The following is a 23,975-nucleotide window of genomic DNA, read 5'->3' as shown; positions in this document are numbered from 1 at the left end:
ACGACGACATGAATGCCGCTAAGCCGCGGGTGTCCGTTTCTAGTTTTGTATTTTTTTTTTAAATTATGAAATTTTTTGTAAATTTACTTGTATAAACTGGATCTAATTTTGTTGTTATATTAAATAGTGGTTCACACAAAAACTGTAAATTTAAAAAAATATTTTTTTAAAATATATTTATAACATCATCTATATTTGCCAAAAATAATGCAAATTAATATAAAAAAATTGGTAGGTACTACCGGTATTTCATTTTGTAATATTGGTATTATCGAAGGTTGATTTTTGCTCCAATTACCGGTATTGCAATTCGTAGTTGCGTATACTTAAACTGATTTATCTCGAGGGGAAAACGACAATACATAAAGGTCATTCGGAAAACAAGAGGAAGAGGATATTAGTAATAAAAAATGTGATTACGATCCTAATTAAAGGACCAATAAAATTAGTAGATTAAGAATAATAACATACTTTTTTTAGTCTTGCTCATGCGTGAGAGTGACAATGGGATGTGCCTTTGTTGTAAATACTAAGAACGATATTGTTATCGAATCAGATTTTACAATCTGCGACTATGGAATAAGAGTCAATGATTCGAAACGGTCTCGCCGAATTTAATGTTCATAAAATCGTCATATGCTTTGTGCATGTTTCCGAAGAACATGATTAAAAATTCTGCGAAGTAGGCTATGACGTCATGTTCAACTCTTGAGCTTGACAATGGAAACATGCATAGTTACGCAAGTAAACATGAAACTGTTGCGGCAAATTAAAATAGCGTGCTATTTTAGATGCACTTTATTCTGCGCGCTAAGAAATTAATATATTATATGTAATGCGAAACAGTCGTAGTTAAAAAAAATCATTAAAAAACAGTTAAAATCCTCGCTGCGCTACTTAAAAAATAATAATAAAAATCTAGCTTAATTAAATTAATTTTTCTACATTTAAAAAATCTATATAATCACTAATAGAAAAATGGGTATTTCGCTTCAAATATAATTTTTTCACTAAAATATTATTTTTTATGTCATTTGTATATAACGACTTATGATATTTTACATTATTATTTAAGTTATCATTTCTTTCCGTTATGACATATGCCGTGTAGCAAAAACTCATTTTTTTTCAAAACAATTTATTTTCAAAAACTGTGTCATTATTTCAGAAAATACAATTTTATTTTTAATATATTTCTCATATCTTTAATAAATATATTGGATATCAGCTACAATAGCGACCCAAGTTAAACATCACTTCTCGTAATCTTTGTAGATTTTAATTTATTGAATATGGACCGGAATCGAGTGAGCGAGTGCGTGTATGTTAAATCTGCCCTATCGGTCTTCTATAAGGTGCTATATTGTGCATTCGATCCTATATGGTTTTTCTGCTGAGATCATTTAATTGATAAAAATAAAGCAAGCCTTTCATAAGTTATGAAAGAGATCGGGACATCCGTCTGCTGAAAGTTTTTGATAATTTCCTGTCATCGCAATTATTACAAAAGTTGCTAAAAGCAAATTATTAATGATCTTAAAGCGTTCTGGAAATTCATTAACAGTCGCCATCCGGCTTCCTTCTTAAAGCCTCTGACTTGATATAAAAAACATTTACAAAAGCTGAATAATATTGTATATAAAAAATATATAAAAAATAAATTAACAAAATTTAATAATATAAAAATGGTAAATGTTTTTATTAAAACACACAAAAAAGTAGTAAAATAAATCAAAGCAATAAAACAAATTTGGAAAAATAAACAACATTTTTGCAGTGGATATATTTTCTGAACTCGAACTGCAGTAACAGCGACGTTTTTAGAATCTTGATGCAAGTTCAGAATACATTTAGATTTTTAAAAATTCATATATCTGTACAATTGAGAAACTTTCACTTTATTTTTATTAATCTGCAAAGCAAATTCTAAATATACGCTAAAATATTCTAAAAAAATAAACTCTAAATGTATCTTTCAATTGAAGAATATGGTAAATTAGAATTATGTTTGGGGATTTATATTTATATTTAGCAGTAGTATTTAGAAGTACATAAAATTACAATTTCAAATCAGCATTAGTAATAAATTTTGATGATAGGAAGTGACGAATTTGAAGCCCCAGTTTGATGTAATGTTAATGTTAATGTCAAAAAATGCAATTACATTATTTTCAAGGGTAAAGCTTGTTACCATATACACATGTTTTGTGTATTTATAGTATGTATATGTATATATACCAGTGTCGTGCCGTCCATAGATGCGGTAGATTCAAAACGCCACCAGCATGAACGGTTGATGGCGAGCGACTCAGCCGATCACGTGTTTATATTCGCTCGTGTTTATAGTCGATCAACCGTGCATGCTGGTGGCGTTTTGAATTGACCGCATTTATGGACGGCACGCCACTGATATACATATACCAAATTTCATAATATATTCGAATTATTTTTATTTTTAAACTCAATTAAATTTAGTTTCTGGCCCGTCGAGCCTAAATATTTCCTATTCGGACCTTTACAAAAAAGTTTGGCGATCCCTGGTTAATATTAAAGTAGTAGTATTTCTGTACATTAATACTGGTCGAGTGTCGTAAACGTGAGATTGTATTTTATTTATCAAAAAAAAACACATTAGAAAGATTAATAAACTTTTTGCTACGCAGATATCTTAATTTTGATGGTTTTACATAAAAAAAAATATTGGGGAATAACTCGAAATTGATTATTGCCTTACTATAAATTTAATTTAGGAATTACAGGATAACATTGGTCCACTGTCAATAATAATTCTCATCAGATAATGTTCCACATTCGAAAGCCGTATTTGTGTCACGTATCCAAAACTCTAATTTACTGTTATAACTGCCGTAAAACATTCTTCACGCTCTGCTAGACGTCTGTAAAGCGTGAAAAAAATATAAGCGAACCAAGGTATTATTTATATATTCCATCGGCTTATTAGCAATAATGACGTCATATTTTTATTGACCGTGGCTGTTAGCGCAATTTGGCTAACGCGAAATATTTAAGTTCTGTGTAAACAAATCGAATATTATTTTGCCATCTCGAATGCGGCGTATATTATTGAAATGAACTAAAATGTAAAACATTAGGACTTATGACAACACTTTTATTTATTAATTATTTTCAAGGCAGAGAAGTTGTGTCATTTTAATTATTAAAGTGAAAAATACACGTGCTATATCATAATTAAAAACATATAAAAAATGTTTTTATGTAGTACAATTTGTTAAATATATTCAGTGATTTTTTTATCATGTAACGCAGTGGAACTGCGTTCCGGCACCATTTTTTACGGCATTTTTACTGTTTCAAAAGCAATTAATGTTACTGAATACACGTTCTTAGCGATTGACAATGCGCGAAACATTTTATTTTTTTATTTTTATAAAAATGTGACGTCACCATTTTCTTTTTCTTTATTTTTAGTGTGAAAGTTGAAAAGGGAAAGAAAATTCCAGCTACTTCTATATCGCCGGTACCACTAAAAAAGTCCAAGTTAATGGTTCTGAATATCACAAGCTAATTTTGAGGAGCAAGGCCGAACCCAAAATAATTGGCCGAATTTTTTTGATCATTAAACAAAAAAAACATTTTTGCTCAAAATATTAATGGTTAGTTGAACATACATAAAATGAAATATGACTGGACACCTTGCAGAAATGTTTGAACTCTTGGAATTGAAACGACAATGGGTATGAAAATTTCGAAATAATGGGCTAACAATGAAACCACATATTCTGGGAAAAATAGGAAGCTTTAATTGAGCTCACTTTGAAAAACAATTTCGATCACAGTTCGATATACTTAACATTACTCGTTTATATTTTGTATAAATTTATACATGTTTATATTTTGAACAAATTTATAGAAATTTAAACCATTACTATATTTTTTATATTTATCAATCAATCGGAGTAATGATAAGTATATCGAACGTATATCCATATCGTGTGTTTTAGAAAAAATAGTAGGTGGGCGTAAACCCAAACTCTCAATTATGAATAATGATGAAATAGATAGCTCTGGAACTGACTGTGTTAATGCAAATATAGTATAGTTTTTGAAGAGAGAAAAAATAATTTTGGACAGGCATTATGTATTATGAATCATTATTCCTATTGTTTAATTTTTTTATTATAATGTTATAATTTTTTTTTCCAGTAAATGTTAAAAAAATATTTTTTTGCACCTAAAAAAAGAAAAGAAAAAAAATCCGATTTTTTGAACAACTTTTGAAAAATATTTCAGGCATGAAGTGGTTAATTAAACAATAATTGACTATATTTGATACTTTATAAGCGAAACCATTGTGGTAGCTTTCTAATCATTTCAGTTTTTTCCAGAAAAGAGGCAAAAGTTGGCCAGTAGTGATCATTTTTCTTAATATTTCGATTTCATTAGGATTCATAGTATTTCAATAAATGCCCCTTTGGTCAAATTCGAGGGGGGTGGGATGCCCCTACTTACCCCCCTTCAAAATGACGTCCCTGTTTAGAATCCACATCAAAATTAATGAAATTGTACCGTCACAGTGGCAACGCTATGTTATCTAGCATTCATATTAATACTTTTTATATCAATATTACGACTTACAATAAGTGAGAATCGAATGAAGCATATCTAAATAAAAAAAAATGACCAATAAGAGTGCAAAAAACAATTATCACTTCTCAGAAGTCAAAAATCCACGTCAAAAGCAGTACAATCGTGCCGTTGCCGCGGTAGTGGGTACGCTCGTTAATCTACCGTTCATACTACGACTTTTATAATAATATACATTAAACAAGGAACATATAAATCTAATTTTGACCAATAGGAGAGCGCAAAAAACAATTATCCCTTCTCAGAAGTCAAAAATTCACGGCAAAAGCAATAAAATCGTGCCGTCACCGCAGTGGGAACGCTCGGTAACGAGCGTTCGCACTGCGGTGACGGCATGCTTTTGCCGTGAATTTTAGACTTCTGAGAAGTGATAATTGTTTTTGCGCTCTCCTATTGACCAAAATTCGGTTTGAATACACTTTGACCAATACTCTCATATCAGAAGTCGTAGTAATATCGGTAAGTATATCTATCATATTTTTAAAACATAGCGTAATATCAAAGTGCAGACAAACTATGGAGCAATATGCGAGATGCGACGTCGGTCTGTACTTCTTCTTCCGCTTATTTTCCCCTGAAAGTTGACTTGGCTAATTTTGTATTTTAGACTTGACCTAATGAACAGCAAATTTACGTTTCACAACTGTCAAATTGTGTTTCAGACATTTTAGAACAGTATATAAATTAGCGCCTAACAGTTAAATTATATTTTCGCTAGTAGAAATATATATCTACCGGTAAAAATGTATTTGGACTTTAATAGTGAAAATATAACTTCACTGAATATATCGCACGCAATTATACATCGCATGCAAATAAATATCGATAAATATATACATGTATATATTACTACGTATAGAAAAGTTGAAATCATGTAACTTTACATTATCTGCCAGATAAATTATATTTTTGCTGGTAAAAATATGTATCTACCAGTGAATATGTATTCCAATATGATTTCACTGAAATGACATATTTTTGGGATAGATTCAATACTGTTTTTTTTTTATTTTCTTTGAGGGATTACCCGAGAATTTCTGGTTTGGAATTAAAGACGTCATTTCTGCTTTTATTTTACATTTAGTCTACGGTTGTATATTTGTATTTGTTCGCTTAACTTTAGTTTGACTAGCCCTCACCCACTGGCCCATTAGTAACCCGTAGCTTCAACATAGGCTTCATATAGTTAGCTGTGCGCCAACAAATTGCTCCACCTCCGTTCTCGACTTAAGCCGTCACGTTTGACTATGACTGAAGAACTAACTAAGACTATGAAGAACCCGTTACGGCCTCCGAACGACACCGAAAATTGGGTTTTTATATACGTTGCCTTTTAATATTATAGAAAACTGCCCTTGAGAATTCGCCGGGCATAAATGATAATGCAAAAATTGAACAAAATGCACATAATAATTCTTACTTTTTCAATAAATTATATTTTACAAGTCAAGTGCAATTTTTCGTAGATAAATTGGTGCAATCAGATAACGCAAAATGACTGATTAAATTTATGTATATACATACACATATATAAATATGACTAAATCGATTAAACATATTTACTTATATTGTATGTGACATTTTTCTGTGTACGTACATATGCTATTTACTTGGTGTATTATGTAAACCACTATCTCATTTACTCTTATCTTTATATCGTTTTCAAAGAAAATTTTAGAAACTTCGCACATCAAACTTTTGAACTGTTCTTTCCAGAAAGTTCAACGATGTTCTATGAATGATTAGTCGTATTATCCACACGCACGTCATATTTATTATAACGTTTATGGATTTCTTTAATTTTCTGTAGGAAAAATATTTCAAATATTGAGCAACCATTTTACTCTGTGTATGATGTGGCACCTGTTTATTTAATCATTCTTGTTTATAAATTTTATTATAGAAGATTGTTTATTTATCGATCGTATTGTGTTTAGTGATAAGCAGAATGTTTCTTTTATAATATAAAATAAGCCTTTGTTGTAATACGATTCAATGCAATGATTACGATAAGATATCTTAATTGTTTATAAACAAGAGTATTATTTTTAAATTCAAAGCAATATGCTGAATTGAAGAACTCTACAAAAGGATAAAGTTCGATTAATATGTATAATTTCATTTTTTCCATTCGCCACTACCTGGAAGCGGGAAATATGATATGTAACAGAAGCCCATATAATACAGCGCCGGTGCATACAGCGGAGGCGTGCGTGGATTATGAATAAACAGAAGCTACTAAGTTGCTTTTTCAGAAAATTTCAATAGTTTATTTTTATAATATATTAAATCCTCAGCATATAGGATTAAACATATATTTGAGACTGTTATTGTATGTTCCGATGTCATTCAAAGTTTTTCCAAATCGATTTATCTAATTTTTTTATGTGTACTAAGCTAATATTATTTTTTTTTCTTCTAAGTGATTATTGATATCTGATAAATACTTTAATGTAGCAGTAAATAAAACAAATATATGCAAATTGTGAGATTAGTTGAATATTATTCAATATACGATATATATATCTTACGAACGAAAAGGGCGATTTTACGAACGCCGTGTGTTTTTACGAATGCAACCCGCGAAATAGCCGTTGGAATACCTTAAATCTGTAGGAGCGACATTTAGTGTAATATAAGTTAACTCAATTTATAATATCACATAAATGAAAATTGAAAAGCTTATATGAAAAAAATAAAAAAAAAACTATGCCGATACAACTTTTCTGGACGATCGATTTAAAATTACTAAAAATATTAATTTCACTACAATAAACTTTTTGAGATCCTACCAATTCATTTTTTTTTTAAATTTACCATCAGACAATAATACAGTGGAATTATAGTCGACCCCCCTATAGCGTAGTGTTTTGGTCTTTGTTATAGGTATACTACGTTATAGGGGGGAACTAGGCACCCATACCAAATTTGAGATTAGGTTCTTTCAACTGTATTTTGTGAATTTAACGAAATAAGCAAATCAATTTTTTTCCCATTGTTATGTATTAAATGATCTTGTATTTAGTTTGTAAACAAAAGCATGTTAAATAATTTTACTATAAAAAAATAGAATGGTTGAAACTCCCTGAAAAGTATTATAAAAACGTGTAGATTGATTTGCTTGATCATAATTTTTTCCGTAGCTATACAAAAATAAATATTTTCTAACTGTATTGTGATGAATATCCCTGGAATGTTATAGTGCTGTGGCGTTTCGCCTGTCACAGAATACGTCTAAGAAGTCAAAGCACATATTTTAACAAATAGTACACTATACGGGGGAACGCTATAGTAGGTACTGCCATATGCAGCAGTACCTACTATTAACCCTTTGAGTAGTGAGTTATTTTTTCGGCATATACATCGTGGGAGTGAGTTAATTTTCGTTTTTTTTTTTTTTTTAAATTCGTTTTGTTTATTTTTTTCATCGATTATTATTTTTATTTATTGTATTATATTTTTTTTGTATTATATTTATTGATAAGGCAAATTCAGTGGCTCTCAACATTTTATTATAAGATTTATATTATTTATGTATCACATTTATCAACTTATGATTATTTTATTTACATTAGAGTAAATTTTAATATATTAGTGAATTTTTATTTATTGCTAAAGAAAATTCAGTGGTTCTCAACATTTTATTGCTTTTTATTTACATTTTACTTTTATCAACTTATGATTATTTATTTACGTCTCCCTTTTATCAACTTATGATTATGATAATTTTATTTCCGTATATATTGAAGTAAATGTTGTTTTATTGATAATGTTAATTCAGTGGTTCTCAACATTTTAATTTAAGCATTTTTTATTTATTTCTCACTTTTATCAACTTATGATTATTTTATTTACAATAGTATTTTTTTATATAAGAGTAAATGTTGCTTTATTGGTAAAGTAATTCAGTGGCTCTCAACATTTTATTGTAAGTTTTTTATTTACATCTCACATTTATCAACTTATGTTTATTTTATTTATTTCTCACTTTTATCAAATTATGATTATTTTATATTTACAATAGTATTTTTTTTATATAAGAGTAAATGTTGCTTTATTGGTAAAGTAATTCAGTGGTTCTCAACATTTTATTGTAAGTTTTTTATTTACATCTCACATTTATCAACTTATGATTATTTTATTTATTTCTCAATTTTATCAAATTATGATTATCTTATTTACGTTTATATTAGAGTAAATGCTGCTTCATTGGTAAATTAATTTAGTGGTTCTCACCATTTTTTGTTTTTTTATTTACATATTACTTTTATCAACTTTTGATTATTTTATTTACGGTCTCATTGCTTTCAACTTATGATCATTTTATTCCCGTATGTATTGAAATAAATGTTGCTTTATTGATACAGTAAATTCAATGGTTCTCAACATTTTATTATAAGCATTTTTTATTTATGTCTCACTTTTATCAACTTATTATTATTTTATTTACAATTGTATTGGTTCTCAACATTTATTGTAAGTGTTTTACTTATGTCTCACTTTTATCAATTTATGAATTTTTTATTCACGTTATATTAGAGTAATTGTTGTTTTATTGATAACATAAATTAGTGGTTCTGAACATTTTATTGTCAGTTTTTTCATGTGAATAATGTATAAAAATATAAAAACAAGAGAGTAAAATATAAAAATCTATTATATATAATAATAAAGGTGTACATATAGGTAAAGTTTCATTATATAAACATAAAAAATAATCAGTTAGTTCTTCTTTCTTGCTCTGGGTCCACGAGTACTGTAATATTTTTTTCTTTGGTGTTTATCTTTTACAAGTCACGATATCTCATATGTGGAAAATTACATAGGTAGAATAACAAGAGCAACTAAAAATGTTATACAATTGGAATAAGTTTCCAAAAAACAGAAAATAAACCAAAGAAAATATCAGAGTGGAGAAACTTTACATACCCACGACTCTGCTTTCCTGTGGGAAATTTAGCATAATCTTTACGATTCGCTCTAATTGTGCCACAGGCGTGAGTTTTATTTTAGAATAAATAGTGCAATGCTGGACTCTAGTACCAGTTATCAATATATAATCGGTGCCTTTTTCCCAAATAATATGCCAGTATTGTTTTGACTACCGATCCTGAAATCCCAGTGGCTTTATCCACATCAATATCCGTCTGGCTTCCCGTGTAGACAATTATGTCAATCACAAAGCTAGTCTGTGCATCGCACAAGACAAAAATTTTTATACCGAAACGGTTTCTTTTTGATGGAATATAAATTCTGAATGACAAATGCCCCTTTTTTGTAAGCCATCATTGCTCCGGATTGTATTATCTGCAAAGTGTAGTGCTCGCAGAAGAAGAAAAAATCGGTCTTGGGAAAAAAATACTCGAAAAAATGGAGTCGAAATAATTGGATTTGTTGACCAGTATTCCTTCATAGAACTTTTACCAACCAAACTAGTCAACATTATAGTAGCTAAAAATACATACATTTCCGAAATATTTGTATCTACCCATTTTTGCAGTTTAGAATTTGCACTCATATTTATGCTTATTTGATTAGCATATTTATTTGTCTCCGTTACAATATTATTCATAATTTCAACATTGAAAAAAAGGGTGAAATAGTAAAGTTCAGTATCCCTTTGAAATGAAGACTGAATTCCAGATGATGAATTGTTGAATTCTAGTATCTGAGGGGAGAAATCACCATCTTCCCACTTTCGTTCCTCTCTTCGAGGACGTCGAGCGAGTGGCGATTCAGCCTCCTCTTCGGAGTCTGTTTCCTCATCTGAGGAATTGTTTAGATGGAGCACCAAGTCTTCTAAATCTTCCATCACATTTTCGTCTTCACTATCGATGAAAACTTTGTCTATTTCTTGATCACTCATTTTACGGGACATGCTTATAAATTTACGATTTTTACACGATACGGGAGAGAAATGAAATAATTATCGAACTAATTGTCGCAATCCGATACCAAAGCGTTCTCCGAAAAGACTAAAAAAAATCTATAAGCATTGTTGAGGGTTGATAAGAGTGAGATTTGACCAAAAATGCGAATCTCTTTTGTGTGCCTAAAAGCAATTTGTCACGTGCAAAACCTAAATTGAAATGAGAAATACATGTTGCTTGTTCTCAAAACAAACTCATTGAAGATGTTTGATATTACTATGTAAATAAATAAATATTATTATAAAATAATAATATTTTTACTTTTATTATTTTTAATTTTTTTACTTACGAACACCAGAGTTGACAAAACTGATATGATTTTTTTGAAATTTATTTCCGTAATTATTTTTAAAATCTTGAATACGATATTTACTTCCATTTTAGGCCTGGAATCTTCAAAGAACATCTGTGATCCTGATGATATCAATTCCAAGAATCACATACAATGAATTTAGATTGTGTACATCTATTATACTATTTTTTTTCACTATAAATAAATGATATCCAGATATCATTGATATCCAAATATCATTGATATGTACTACCGAGATTAATAAATAATTGATCGACATTACAAAAATCTAAAAAATATAAATAAAATAGCGCATACGTAATATTCGCAATTTTTACGATTTTTTCACATACTAAATACTAATAATTATTATAATTTTATAATTTTATTATCGAAATATTACTGATAATAAATAGTATCGTCATGATAAATAATAAATAAATCGAATTTACAAACATAAAATAAAAAAATCGAGTGAAATGGTCGTGGACGCGTATGCGCGGCGATACTCTATCTGGACCCATTGAGTGTCGCCGCATACGTGCGGCCATACTGCCCAGCGGGTTAAGCCCCCCTATAGCGTATGCGCTATAGGGGGGCTTAATGTACATTGAAATGGATAGTAGTGTCTCGAGTGATGAAGATTAATGCTATACATTTATAAAATTGTTATTGTGTTTTTCTAATAATTTTCTGCTAATTTTAATATTTTTTTCTATTTTACATGTTTTTTATTATTTATATTTAGTATTTTTAATGTATGCATGCTTGTATATATTAAATAATGTTTAACTTAAGCGGTAAATATAAGCAAATTGTAAAAAAGTATATTATAAAAATAAAATTTTGTCTGAAAAACAGCCAATGTAAAAAAATGTCCAAAGAACGAAAAGTTTCGTTGTTGGTTTTTATTTTTTTATTTCTAATATGAATTTATAATTATATTTCTAATATAAATTTATTATGTTTTAATATTTAATGTTTATATTTAAAACGTATTAAATAAAGTATTTCTTTGTAAACAAAGAAGAAAGTTAGTTTTTACTCTCTCCTGTAAAAGATGATTTTCCTGACAAAGGTTGTTCTTCAAATAAGGTCTTCAATTATTATTGTAAAATAAAAAAATTGCATTTTGCATCGAATTTTCTGATTATTTTGACAAACATGTTAAAATTTGTTGTATAGTGTAATTTAATGAGGAAAAATAAAACATTCATATTGGCTCGGCAACCTATGACCCGCGGGTCACCAAGTGACCCGTTTGATGATTAAAAGTGACCCATTTCAGTTCTGCAAATATATTTTTTTTAACGTGTTACGATGTCACAACTAGACCACATATTTGATTGTCAGGACCAAAAATATTCACTAGCCCGTCAGTCTTTATAATAGTCACATTTTAATTATTTTGACCCGCAGCCAAAAAAGGTTGCCGAGACCTGCGCTAAACCGTTTAGCGAAAATGCTTTAGACGTACATGAAAAAAAGTATTATTTTCGATTGCGATTATCCATAATCATTTTAATCTTACGTCACTAAACATTACCTAACATTTTCTTATCTTAGTATTCAACTTTATAACCAAACTTGACTAATGCCTTATTAGAGTTTGTATCGGCCATTGAAGTACGTTGTTTTTAAACACTCGTGAAGTACTACTTTATACAAATTGATTTGACCTGAAATTGCTAATATATTAGATGATTAAACTTTGACCAATTTCATTCACAATCATTGCCATAATATTTCAGCATATTTTTATTACACAATTGGAGGTTATGATTATTCGAATTAGATTTCAATGTTTATTTAACGTTTTTTCTATATTGTTTCAGATATAAATTTGTGGTACAAAATCATTAAAAATGATTCCACGAGGTATCACTTTCATCTTGCTGTTTTCGCTGAGCTTATTAGAGTTTTCCAATTGCCTTTCCGGACCCAACGTCTGCGTTGTTCAAGAAACGTAAGAATATTTTGGCTTAAATGTTCCTTTTCATAAGCTCAATGAGGTTATTGTTTCAGGTATACGACGTCAGTGCGTGTCACCGAGCAAAAACCATATCAAGTCAAGGAGTACGTCTGGTGTTTTAATATCCCACCGAAATGCTCAAAATATAAGATAGAGTACCGCACCGTCTACAACATTCAGACGATCAAGAAAGAACGTCCAGTGGAAAAATGTTGTCAAGGATACGCTCTAACGCACGACGGAGAATTATGTCAGCCTGTTTGTTCCAATCCGTGCGTTCACGGTGTTTGCGATATGCCGGATATTTGCAAGTGTGAAAGCGGATATGGCGGAATAACTTGCGATTTCTCCTGCCCCGAAGGCTTTTGGGGAGGAGATTGTAGTAAAAATTGCAACTGTAAAAACGAAGCTACTTGCGATCCAGTAACTGGGAAATGCTCCTGCCAGCGTGGCTGGAGTGGGAAGTTTTGCGAGGAAAAGTGTCCGCCCGGCACCTACGGATTGCAGTGTTCGGAAAAATGTCGGTGCGCCAGAGGTTCCACTTGCGATCAAGTGAGCGGAGAGTGCAAGTGCGCGCCCGGTTGGACCGGACCGCTCTGCGATCACGAATGTCCCGATGAAATGTGCGGAACAGAATGCCGGTGTCAAAATGGCGGATTATGCGCCGGCCCTGGTGGCAGCTGCGTGTGTCCGCGAGGATGGACAGGACCGGCTTGCGCCGAAAGCTGTCCTCCCGGTAGATGGGGAGATAGATGCACTCTTAGATGCGACTGTTTGAACGGAGCTGGATGCGATCACGTCACCGGAGAGTGTCGCTGCACTGCTGGACACACTGGTGATAGAGTGAGTATTTATCTAATTTATTCTAGTAGTACATGCTTTGATTTGTTGCACGAAAGCTCATTGGAAAAATTTGGAATCGGATATATAATGAAACGATGGTTTTGGGATCTCCTGGTGATAGTGGAAAAACTGCAAATTTGTTACATAATAGGTAGTATTCTATTGAAATAAATCTTTAAGATGTTTTTTTTTTAATTCCCCGATAAAACGAGCCGCATGCGTGAAACATGGTATAAAAGGCCAAGGCAAATATCTTTCAGTTCTGTGACACATCACTTACTCTATATATTATAATAAGATTTTATTCATTACTTGATGTGGGGAGTTGGTTGCTAAAATAATTTTAGTTTTTAGAGCCGGTTCTTAAAATAGGGAACTAGAAACAATACATAAATAATTAAATGTTTAAAGTGTTCAAAAAATAAATATCACTAGATGTGGTATTTTTTATTATGTCCGGTGATATTTACAAATTTGTTCATATCCTTCCGCGAACTGCCACATTTACTCCCACATTGTTTTCTGAAATATCATCTCTAGAGATTTCTGATCAGTGTCATTCATCAATCTGATTACATACTGTAAGTAATCAAAATTATTTGAATAAGCTATAATATTTTCATAATAATAATATAAATATTATAACAGTAGAAATGTATCGTTAACTTCAAAGTTTCGTATCTACGTTCTTCTTGAAAAATTATGAAAATTGATGAAAGCGCCATAATTGTGCTAAATGAAAATACTGTACCACTCTCATAATATCAATATGATGGCAAGTTCCCTGATTTTTAGAATCAACTCCAATATAACGCTTTTAAAAGTAAATATGATAGTTTGTTCGTAAAAGATACAAACTTGGATCCATTTATTCTGTAAAAAATATTTTTTTGGATACTATCAAGATGAGAGGACTTCATAATTCAAAAGAGTGGAAAAATTGCATTATAGACACTTTAACCAAGGCTCTCATATTTTTAAAACATCATGTAATATCCAAGTGCAGACAAACTATAGAGCAATATGCGAGATGTGACGTCTGCCTATACTTACTTATTCTTCCGCTTATTTTTCCATGAGAGGTGAGTTGGAATGAAAGTTTTAAAATTATAATTAGTTATAGAACTTTCACTAGGGCTTGGGTTTGAAAGCAAATGGACGTTTCGCAACGGTCAAATTAAGTTTCATTGACATTTTAGAGCAGCATATAATTTCACTAGCGCCCATCAGATAAATTATATTTTCAGTAGTAAAAATATATATCTGTTGGTGAAAATGTATTTGGACTTCACTAGTGAAAATATAACTTCACTGAAAAATACACATACATTAACATTTATACGTCGCATGTAAATAAATAATGAGAAATATTAAAATGTATACATTACTATTATACATATGTAAAAGTTGAAATCATATAATTTTACTAGCACCTGCCAGATAAATTATTTTTTCACTGCTAAAAATATGTATCTACCGGTGAAAATCTATTCCGATATAATTTCACTGAAATAACATATTTTAAAAAATATTTTCAGGATAGATTCGAAACTGTATTTTTTAGATTTTCTTTAAGGGATAACTCGAGAATTTCTAGTTTAGATGATTTCAGTTAGTTTTCATATTTCTATTGTAAATATTCATGGAACCTAAGTTAACATCATTCAGCTAATGATAAACGTATGCAACCTGCAACCGTAATTGATTTGATTTATATTTTTTAATTATAATAATCGAGGGGAAGGTGCGCTTTGAAGCGAGCCGGTTAATCAAATTTTAGCAGCACAATAATGGTTGTCTCTTTCCATCACTATTTGAAACATTGTTGAGATGTGCAGAAAGCAGTTTAAATAAGCTAATAAATTTTTATAAGCTATTTAATTTTCCAGCCAAGATTTTTTTGGTTCATTGTTGCTCAAATTAATCAAATATAATGAATGGGAAAATAATTGGACGCTTAGATGTCTATTTTTGGATCGGTGATCCTAGCAATATCCATTGCTATGATGGAAGAACACTCTTTTTCTATTCATATGAAGTTTTTGATAATAAGAGGAAACATTTCGAAGAGTTCTAGGTGTTTTCTCTTTTTTTACTGTACGTTATTTTTTATAAGTATGTACTCATGTCTCATTATCGGCGAAAAGAATCTTGTGGAATAGTTACAAATACTTTTTAGAAGGTTTGACTTGAATGTTGTAAAAACACATATTGCCTCTATTTTTATAGCTAATATAATTTGACTTATTTTTTAAGCTGTATCCTGTACATTTGGTACCTGCACTTGGATATTACACTATGTTTTAAAAATATGATAGCTATCCTTACCGATATTACTACGAACTTCTGATATAAGGGTACTGGTCAAAGTGTATTCAAACCGAATTTTAGTCAATAGGAGGGTGCAAAAAAATTATTACTTCTCAGAAGTCAAAAATTCACGTCAAAAGCAATAAAATCGTGCCGTCGTCGTGATTGATGATTTTGATTCTAAATATCCTAACGATATTAATTCTAATGAATTATTATCTGAAATGCTTAGTTTACTTAGTTTAAATACTATGTTTTAAAAATATGTGAGTTTGAATCACCGAAAAATTGAAAATTAAATAATCTAAAATTTTATTTGATTTTATGTAACAATACAAATATGTTTTTCAAACTTTTTGTTGTACTGTTCAACAAAATAAGCTGAAAAAATAAATATAAAAAATACTTTGAACTATTAAAAATATAATTTTAACTATAAAATAATTTAAAAAATAATATTTATTTCATTTTGTTTTTTTTTGTTGTTATGGTTGGTGTCATTTTATTTTTAATATGCCCAAAACATTATATTTTACAACTATTGTGCTATTACTGTGTTCTATGATTTTTGCTATAATATAGTTATCAAAATTTGTAATACTTAATAAAAGTAAAAAAAAATGCATAGGGGCGCAAAAAATACATTTGTACTTTTGTCTTAGGTGACAAAATGTCTAGTTCCGGCTCTGCCCTTCAGTATATTAAAAATGTATCTGATTCTTTTTTTAATGATGGCATTGGAAATTACAATTCTTGCGGAAGTAGCAAAAGCTGATTTATCGGGTTAGGTTTAAAAAATTATGTACAATTCCAATAATTTTCTGAAGAGCCCTAGAACTTTTATTTGTGTCTAGTCTGTGATATGCATTTATTTTTTATTATTTAGTAGTTTTTTTTGTCATTAATTTGTTTGTGCATGTGTGTCTATTTATGTGTTTGTTTTTTATTATTGGTTTTGTTTGTGGGTTATTGGAAAACAGATTCGCTTTCCATCGATTTTAAGATTAAAGGTAGGTACAATGCATGTATATTGCTCTTTTGTCAAAAGTGACGTAATTCGATTTTATATATTTTTTGTAAGCATTATTTTTATTAAGATTAATTATTTTATCTATTATAAAATATATTTTTCGTTTTTTCGTTTAATACAGTTTTCGATATTTCAAAAAAATTTATTAATATTTTTATTGCTCTCAATGTTTGTCAAAACAATGTTTTCGATATTCCCGTGTTGTGTCACTTTTGAAAAGACTACAGTTTTTCCTTAAAAGTGCTCTGTAAGTTAACTCGTTTGTCTTTTTAGTGCATTGAAAAATGCCCAGCGGACCGTTTCGGGGTGAACTGCCTTGGAAAATGCATGTGCGAAAACGGCGGAGTATGCAATCCGTTGAACGGTTCGTGCTTCTGCACCGACGGATGGTTAGGCAACCACTGCGAACAACGAGCATGCCCACAGACCTATTACGGACCGAACTGCAAGAAACTTTGCTTATGCGCTAATGAAACTACGGAACTATGCCATCCGTGGACGGGGCAGTGTGAATGTCGACCGGGATGGGACGGTCAATACTGCGACAGGCCGTGTCCGCTGCTCAAGTACGGCAAAGGATGTCGCAACCAATGCCAGTGCCAAAATAACGCACTGTGCTCGCCTATGAATGGTAATTCGTTAAATTTAGATTTGCGTTAATTTGGTTCGTTTTACTCATTCGGATTGTTGTTTTAGGAACGTGTTTGTGCGGACCTGGTTATCGAGGCGAACGCTGCGAATTGGAGTGTCCGAAAGGATGGTTCGGGGTCGGATGCTCGCAAGAGTGCGAGTGTCGGAATGGCGCAACATGTTTGACTGAGTTTGGAGCTTGCAATTGTACTATAGGGTGAGTGAGAAAATTTAGATCATCTGTTCAAAACATTTCAAAGACAAAGTCATGCTAATTTTATTTATATTTATTCTTATCAATTGATCTCGATCACGCATTTACTGTAACACTCTTCATTACTGCATAATATACAGCAGTTGTTTGGAACTAGCGGTCCATATCTGAGACTGAAATTTAACTCAAATAAACCCATTAGAGATGTTACTTAATCAAATTTTAATTTGCAGCTGGAATGGAACTAGATGCGATAGGCCATGTGACGGTCGTCACTATGGTTTTGGATGCCAAAAACAATGTAAATGCGAAAACAACGCCGTATGCAATCCTAAAAATGGTATGATTTAATAAAATATATTTTTAAATGTACGAAATTCGGCGGGGGCTTATATCATAACTTTTTCATTAGTTAATGTTTTAACGTTAAATTTAAATAGTTTTGTGGTGATTGTTTTTTTATATTCACAATGGTAAAATCAGTAAACGTTGAACTGTGGTTCGAGTACCAATAAAATAAAAAATAAATTTGTAGGTATTACGTAGGTATTTTAAAAATAAAAACGATATAGATTATAATAAAATGATAAAAACAACAAATATCGAACGGTGTGACCTACAATAATTTCTTTATTTTTAACACTTTACGGTCTATTTATGCGGCCATGTTAAATTTTGATACTGTTGACAGCGAAAAATGTTTCTCAGGCATATTATCAATAACAATGACCTTCTTCAGTGACTCCCTACTGGTAGTATGAGTAGGTCCAAGTATTTGCAGCAAACCTCAGCTTAGGAAATAATGAATACGTTCGAAGGCCATAAGTAATAAAAAAGTGACTCAAATTTTATCTAGAGTCATAAAAGAGATAAATTTTAATAAATCGACTGAAAATAAAATTTAATAGTGCTACCTCGGTTTTCGTCAGTTGCCTCGGATTTCGTCGGGTACGCGATCCACGCGCTGCCATTGTTTATAATTTGTCATATTATATTTTTTTTTTTTTTAATTAAATTATTAGATTAAATTAAGACCATCGTGGCCTAACAGGTTACCCCAATGCGCCACGATGGTCGAAAACAAATTTTAAATTTATAAAACATAAAAAAACGTATATATACATAAATATAACAATACTTAAACATAACAAAAAATTGTAAAATATCAAAATTAGATGATACAAACTGGATCAGATCCTCGTAGCTAACATTAAATAAGTCAATATGTAATGCCAGCGTATTAAGGAGCCGGATGGCCACAGATATAGGCGAGTCGGCAAGTGCAGATGTCCTAGCCCTAACGGCCATCAAAAGAGGTCGCGATCGTGATTCTCGATAATGTTCCGGAACCCAAAACTGGAATTCCTCGAGAATAGCTGGATTGTCGACAGCACCTCTTAGTAATTTGAAAAAAATGCTTAGCGACATACAGCTTTCTGCGAGAACTCATGGTTATTATGAATATATAATATGTGGTATATATTTATAGAAAAAAATCTGTATGTATATGTAAACACTGCCTTGAAACGTTTTTTTTTGTACCAGAGTTTTGAGCCTCTGGAATTTAAAATATCGATTTTTTAAACTATTTAAAATGCTAAATAAATACGTTACAGTAAATACACAGTATTAGATGTGTTTTTGTTAAATTAAGTTGAAATGACGAAACGCACAAATTTGTGCAGGTGGTATTCAATGTGTTAAAATGTCCGAAGTTCACTAATAAGATTGCAATCAATAAAAATAATGAGTTGTGATTTACACTAATAAATAAAGCAAAAGGTTCGAGTGCAAAGCGCGATTTTATGAGGCCGTAGCGCGAAATAGGCCTAGATTCTAGTTAACTAAATAAATGTTTTGAATTTTTTTAGGGATATGCACTTGTGCTCCTGGATTCATGGGCGAATTTTGCGATCAGAAGTGTCCCGTCTGGACCTTTGGTTCCGGTTGCCTAGAGAAATGTGAATGTGATTTTGAAAATAGCGTGGGTTGTGATTCTGCTACTGGAAAATGTTATTGCAGAAACGGCTGGAACGGTAAAAAAAATGTTTATTTATCGATTTAACTCTTATAAGTACTAGTATGTAGTTGTATTACATCTTACATTGATTGCATCCAACATATTAATGCTAAAACACAATGAGAAATCTATTTCTATTTATTAGTAAATTATTTATAATATATATTCAATCGCTAGATGTTTCTGGCAGTCCGGAACGGTGTTTCATTTTTCTATGTTGCTTGAAATTTAATTGAGAGTAAACGTTATCAATTACATGTAGTACATACAGGGTTAATGTTATCTATGTTTATGGTAAAACTCATTTAATTAATAATTGTATAATATAAATGTACAATTGTAGAAGTTAAAAAAGACCGTTTGAAACTGCAAAAGTAATTTTTATTTTCGGCCAAAACTGAATTTGCGATTTTGCTTATATAATAGGGCAACAGAACTTATTTATTGATCATTTTGGGTACAAATTCATACAAAATATACACAAAGAATTCTGCTCAAGTCAAGTTTCACCCTTGCGTTGAAAATTCTGTCGGAATATTTCGCTAAAACCGAAACTACAATAGATGTTTAGTCAGTCTCAATATTATTTTATAAATGCTGCCTTGGAATAAATATTTTATTATTTCTGTGAATTAAATGAGTTATACTATTATTTTCTGTTGCTTTCTTATTTATTTATAAACATTGTATAAAAAGGAATTCATTGCGACTCGACGTGTCCACTCGGTTTGTACGGTGATGCATGCAATTTGCAATGTCCTTGCATTAATAACAGCTCGTGCGACCGAGTGACCAGGGAGTGCACGTGCGCTCGGGGCTGGTTAGGCACCAATTGTGACCTACCGTGCCCTTCTGGAAATTTCGGGTACGGCTGCAAAGAGAAATGCCTTCCGAGCCATCCTGGTACTTTATTTTTTTCATTATTTTTGTTTATTTATTGTTATTCTTTATTTTTATTATTTTTTAATTTATTATTTTAGAAAACGGCCAATGCGATCATGTGACCGGTGAGTACAAATGCGTTTCTGGTTACACAGGTATAACGTGCGATCAGCCGTGTCCTCCCGGTACTTACGGACCGGACTGCGTCAACAAGTGCACTTGTCTGCATGGAACAGATTGCGACCACATCACCGGTATGCATTTTTTTGATGGTGACAATCTGTTTATTATATGGTTGTATTAAGAATTGTGTTTTTAGGTGCATGTCTGTGCGGTCCAGGATGGACGGGACCCACTTGCGCCATCCCCTGTTCGAAGGACAGTTGGGGACATGGATGCAGGCAGCGTTGCTCGTGTGGCGAACACGGCGTGTGTAGAGCGAGCGACGGTAGATGCAAGTGCATCGCTGGATATACAGGACCGCGTTGTAATGAGAGTATGTATCTTAATCTGCTTCTTAAGTTTTTAAATGATTTGATTAATATACATGTACTGCGAGTTAGGATTTTGTTAGTGATTGTCAAGGTCATTTAATACATAAAAATGGAAAAAAAGTTTGATTTGCTGATTTCGTTACATTCATAAAATACAATTGAAAAAACCTTACCTCAAATTTTGTATGGGTGCCTAGTCCCCTATAACGTAGTATTCCTATAACGAAGTCCCAATCTCTACGCTAAAGGGGGGTCGATTGTATATGTATATGTAACATCACAATTTATTTTCTTTTGGTATTGAAGCAAAGTAATGATTGTGTAAATTGAGAAAAGAATGACCGAGTAATGATGGATGAAGAACACAAAATAATCATAATCAGACTGTGTACGATTCCTATAAACTAAGTTGATTTTATTTATTTTTACAGTTTGCCCCGAGGGTTATTACGGAGAGCACTGCATGCTGCCGTGCAATTGTTCTTCCGAACAGTTCATTTGTCATGCGGCTTTGGGATGTGTCTGCCGAGGCGGTTTTACCGGCACTCATTGCACAGAGCTTCTCAGAGATTCGTCAATGCTCAAGAACGAGGAATCTGGAAATTCCGCAGCCGTCGCTTCCGGCATCATAGTTGGATTGCTCCTCGTGGCCGTTATCGTCGGTATAGTATTATACTACCGAAGACACGTGTCTAAGCTGAAGTCGGATCTGATACGCGTACAATACATAGCCGATCCTCATTCGCAGCCAGGTATATATTTCATGCGTGTTTATAATCTGATAATATATATATTTTTCAACGCAAAATATATATTTTAGACCGTCATCATTTCGATAATCCTGTATATTCGTATCAAGGCAGCAGAACTGACGACTCCACTGGATTGTTAAACAACGTCACCAATCACATTAGGAACAATTTAAAGCTGAAGATGAACAACACCGATTTGGAAAAGTTAAAGTCAAACGGTACGAGTTCGTCTAGCGATAATGACGAATGTAAGATTTAAGACACTATTGATGTATTGCGGGATTGGTATTATTTTAATTAAAATTGCACTTTTAGGTTGCGATACGTTGAATCGATTAAAGAATCGCAACGCCGATGCCAACAATCCGAACGTTAATTTGGACATTTATGATAATAAAGAGACTGAACACGTTTACGACGAGATCAAACAAAAGCCCGGATTAGGTAATTTGAGATTTACTGAAATTTTAATATGATTTTCTTATTGCGGTTACATTATTATTTTTATTGTAATATTAGAAATGGAATACGATCATCTAAACTACACGAGACCAGCTAGTTCTTTGAGAACGCACTATCAAAAAATGACCAACGGGCTGCAGCCTAAGTTGGACAATGACAAGGCAGCAGAGAAAGCGTCGTCGTCTGTGTCGAATCAATCGAATAACGACGACGAAAAGACGACATGAATGATTACTAAAGAATTTAAACGGAATTCTTAAACTTGATCATTTATTATATGTTTTACTGATGATTCGATGATACATCATTTATTTGTCTTATGCATTTTTAGTGATTTTTATGAAGTGAGATTAACAATGTGTGTAGTTGTATATTTAAAAAACTGGTGTAAAGTGTTGTGATAATGTTTAAAAAGATCTGATTTAATTATTAATTTTAAATCATAATTGTGTATCGCGTGAAGTGTATAATCGTGTACGTTTTCGTTATTACATTCTTAATAAGATCATGCAGTACGAACAAACTGCAGCTTACAAGACTTCGATATTTTTTGATGTGTGCTTAGACGTTTAGGTCTTGTGGTCGTCAGAAAATTTCTGAATTAGTCGTCGGCCGTTGATCTATTTTTAAATTCTAAATAATGTTTATAATCAATTTTAAATTGAGACTAATGCTCGTTATCAGTATTTAAAAGCCACGAGGCTAAGTTTTAAAAATTATATTTATTATTGCATTCATATACATTTATCGAATTTTGCATTTTTATTGTACAGTTATATATATATCATTTATTACACGTGCCAATATCGTTATCTTTAAGTAAATTTTTATGTATATCATTATTATTAAGAAAAGATTTATATATATATCAGATTCAGGTACTGTGATGTAATTTTGAAATCCTATATTTTTGTAAGTCTTATATGGATTTTTTAAATAAACGAATTGTGTAGATAGAAAAATCAAAAATTAATAGAAATAAATTTTTATTCATTATGATTTATATTATACACCATATCCTTGAAGTTTCGGTGAGAATGAAATAAATATTAGAAAAAATAATGATCATGTATTATAAAAAAATTAATTAATCAAATAAATTATTTAAGAAAAACATTCTTTCAATATTCATATATATAAAAATAATGTAAGTAATATATGGAATGCATTATAATTATGACGAAACAAGAACACATTATTCGCACAGGATTATCCGTAAGGATATTTAACTAATCCCAATTACTCAAATTGGAAGACAATGTTTAACAACACTGGTAACTAAATTAGCACATTATTTTTGTTCTTTTATCAAAGACCAACGCGTATTTGTTCGTATAATGTCACTTAAAAATCTTTTACAACAAAATGAGAATCATTATTTTGATTAGAATGTAAAATTCGAGGTAAACTGCTATAAAAATAACCGCTAAAATATTTAAATATTTATCGTCATTTATTGCTAATTTGGTCTTTGATAATAATCGATCGTCATTTTTCCTTATTGCCTAATTTTTTTAT

At 31.2% G+C, this 23,975-nt stretch overlaps 1 protein-coding gene across 22 annotated transcripts in view; it reads left to right on the top strand.

Moving 5' to 3' along the window:
- The window catches only part of LOC148227892 (uncharacterized), a 42,479-nt gene extending 18,908 nt beyond the window's left edge, over positions 1-23,571 (top strand). For 5 of the 22 annotated variants that reach the window (XM_088200536.1, XM_088200539.1, XM_088200535.1 and 2 more), the window contains 13 exons: positions 12,684-12,814; positions 12,874-13,663; positions 17,277-17,634; positions 17,700-17,850; positions 18,081-18,187; positions 19,719-19,883; positions 20,564-20,770; positions 20,848-21,003; positions 21,069-21,245; positions 21,675-21,995; positions 22,064-22,243; positions 22,311-22,439; positions 22,515-23,571. In XM_088200536.1, the coding sequence (XP_088056662.1) occupies positions 12,714-12,814; positions 12,874-13,663; positions 17,277-17,634; positions 17,700-17,850; positions 18,081-18,187; positions 19,719-19,883; positions 20,564-20,770; positions 20,848-21,003; positions 21,069-21,245; positions 21,675-21,995; positions 22,064-22,243; positions 22,311-22,439; positions 22,515-22,684 (3,012 nt within the window). In that variant the 5' untranslated portion in view covers positions 12,684-12,713 and the 3' untranslated portion in view covers positions 22,685-23,571. Of the gene's footprint in view, positions 1-12,683; positions 12,815-12,873; positions 15,741-16,827; positions 16,984-17,276; positions 17,635-17,699; positions 17,851-18,080; positions 18,188-19,718; positions 19,884-20,563; positions 20,771-20,847; positions 21,004-21,068; positions 21,246-21,674; positions 21,996-22,063; positions 22,244-22,310; positions 22,440-22,514 lie in introns of those variants that run through there. The other 17 variants (XM_088200532.1, XM_088200533.1, XM_088200534.1 and 14 more) reach the window with 10 other exon arrangements.
- The last annotated feature ends 404 nt before the right edge of the window (positions 23,572-23,975 follow it).

Source organism: Plectrocnemia conspersa, unplaced genomic scaffold (assembly GCF_051122295.1).
Source record: "Plectrocnemia conspersa isolate PC_06_02 unplaced genomic scaffold, ASM5112229v1 ptg000012l, whole genome shotgun sequence".
NCBI classification, from domain to species: domain Eukaryota; kingdom Metazoa; phylum Arthropoda; class Insecta; order Trichoptera; family Polycentropodidae; genus Plectrocnemia; species Plectrocnemia conspersa.
The sequence above is the reverse complement of the archived record's forward strand: the minus strand, read 5'-3'. Positions and strand labels throughout refer to the sequence as shown.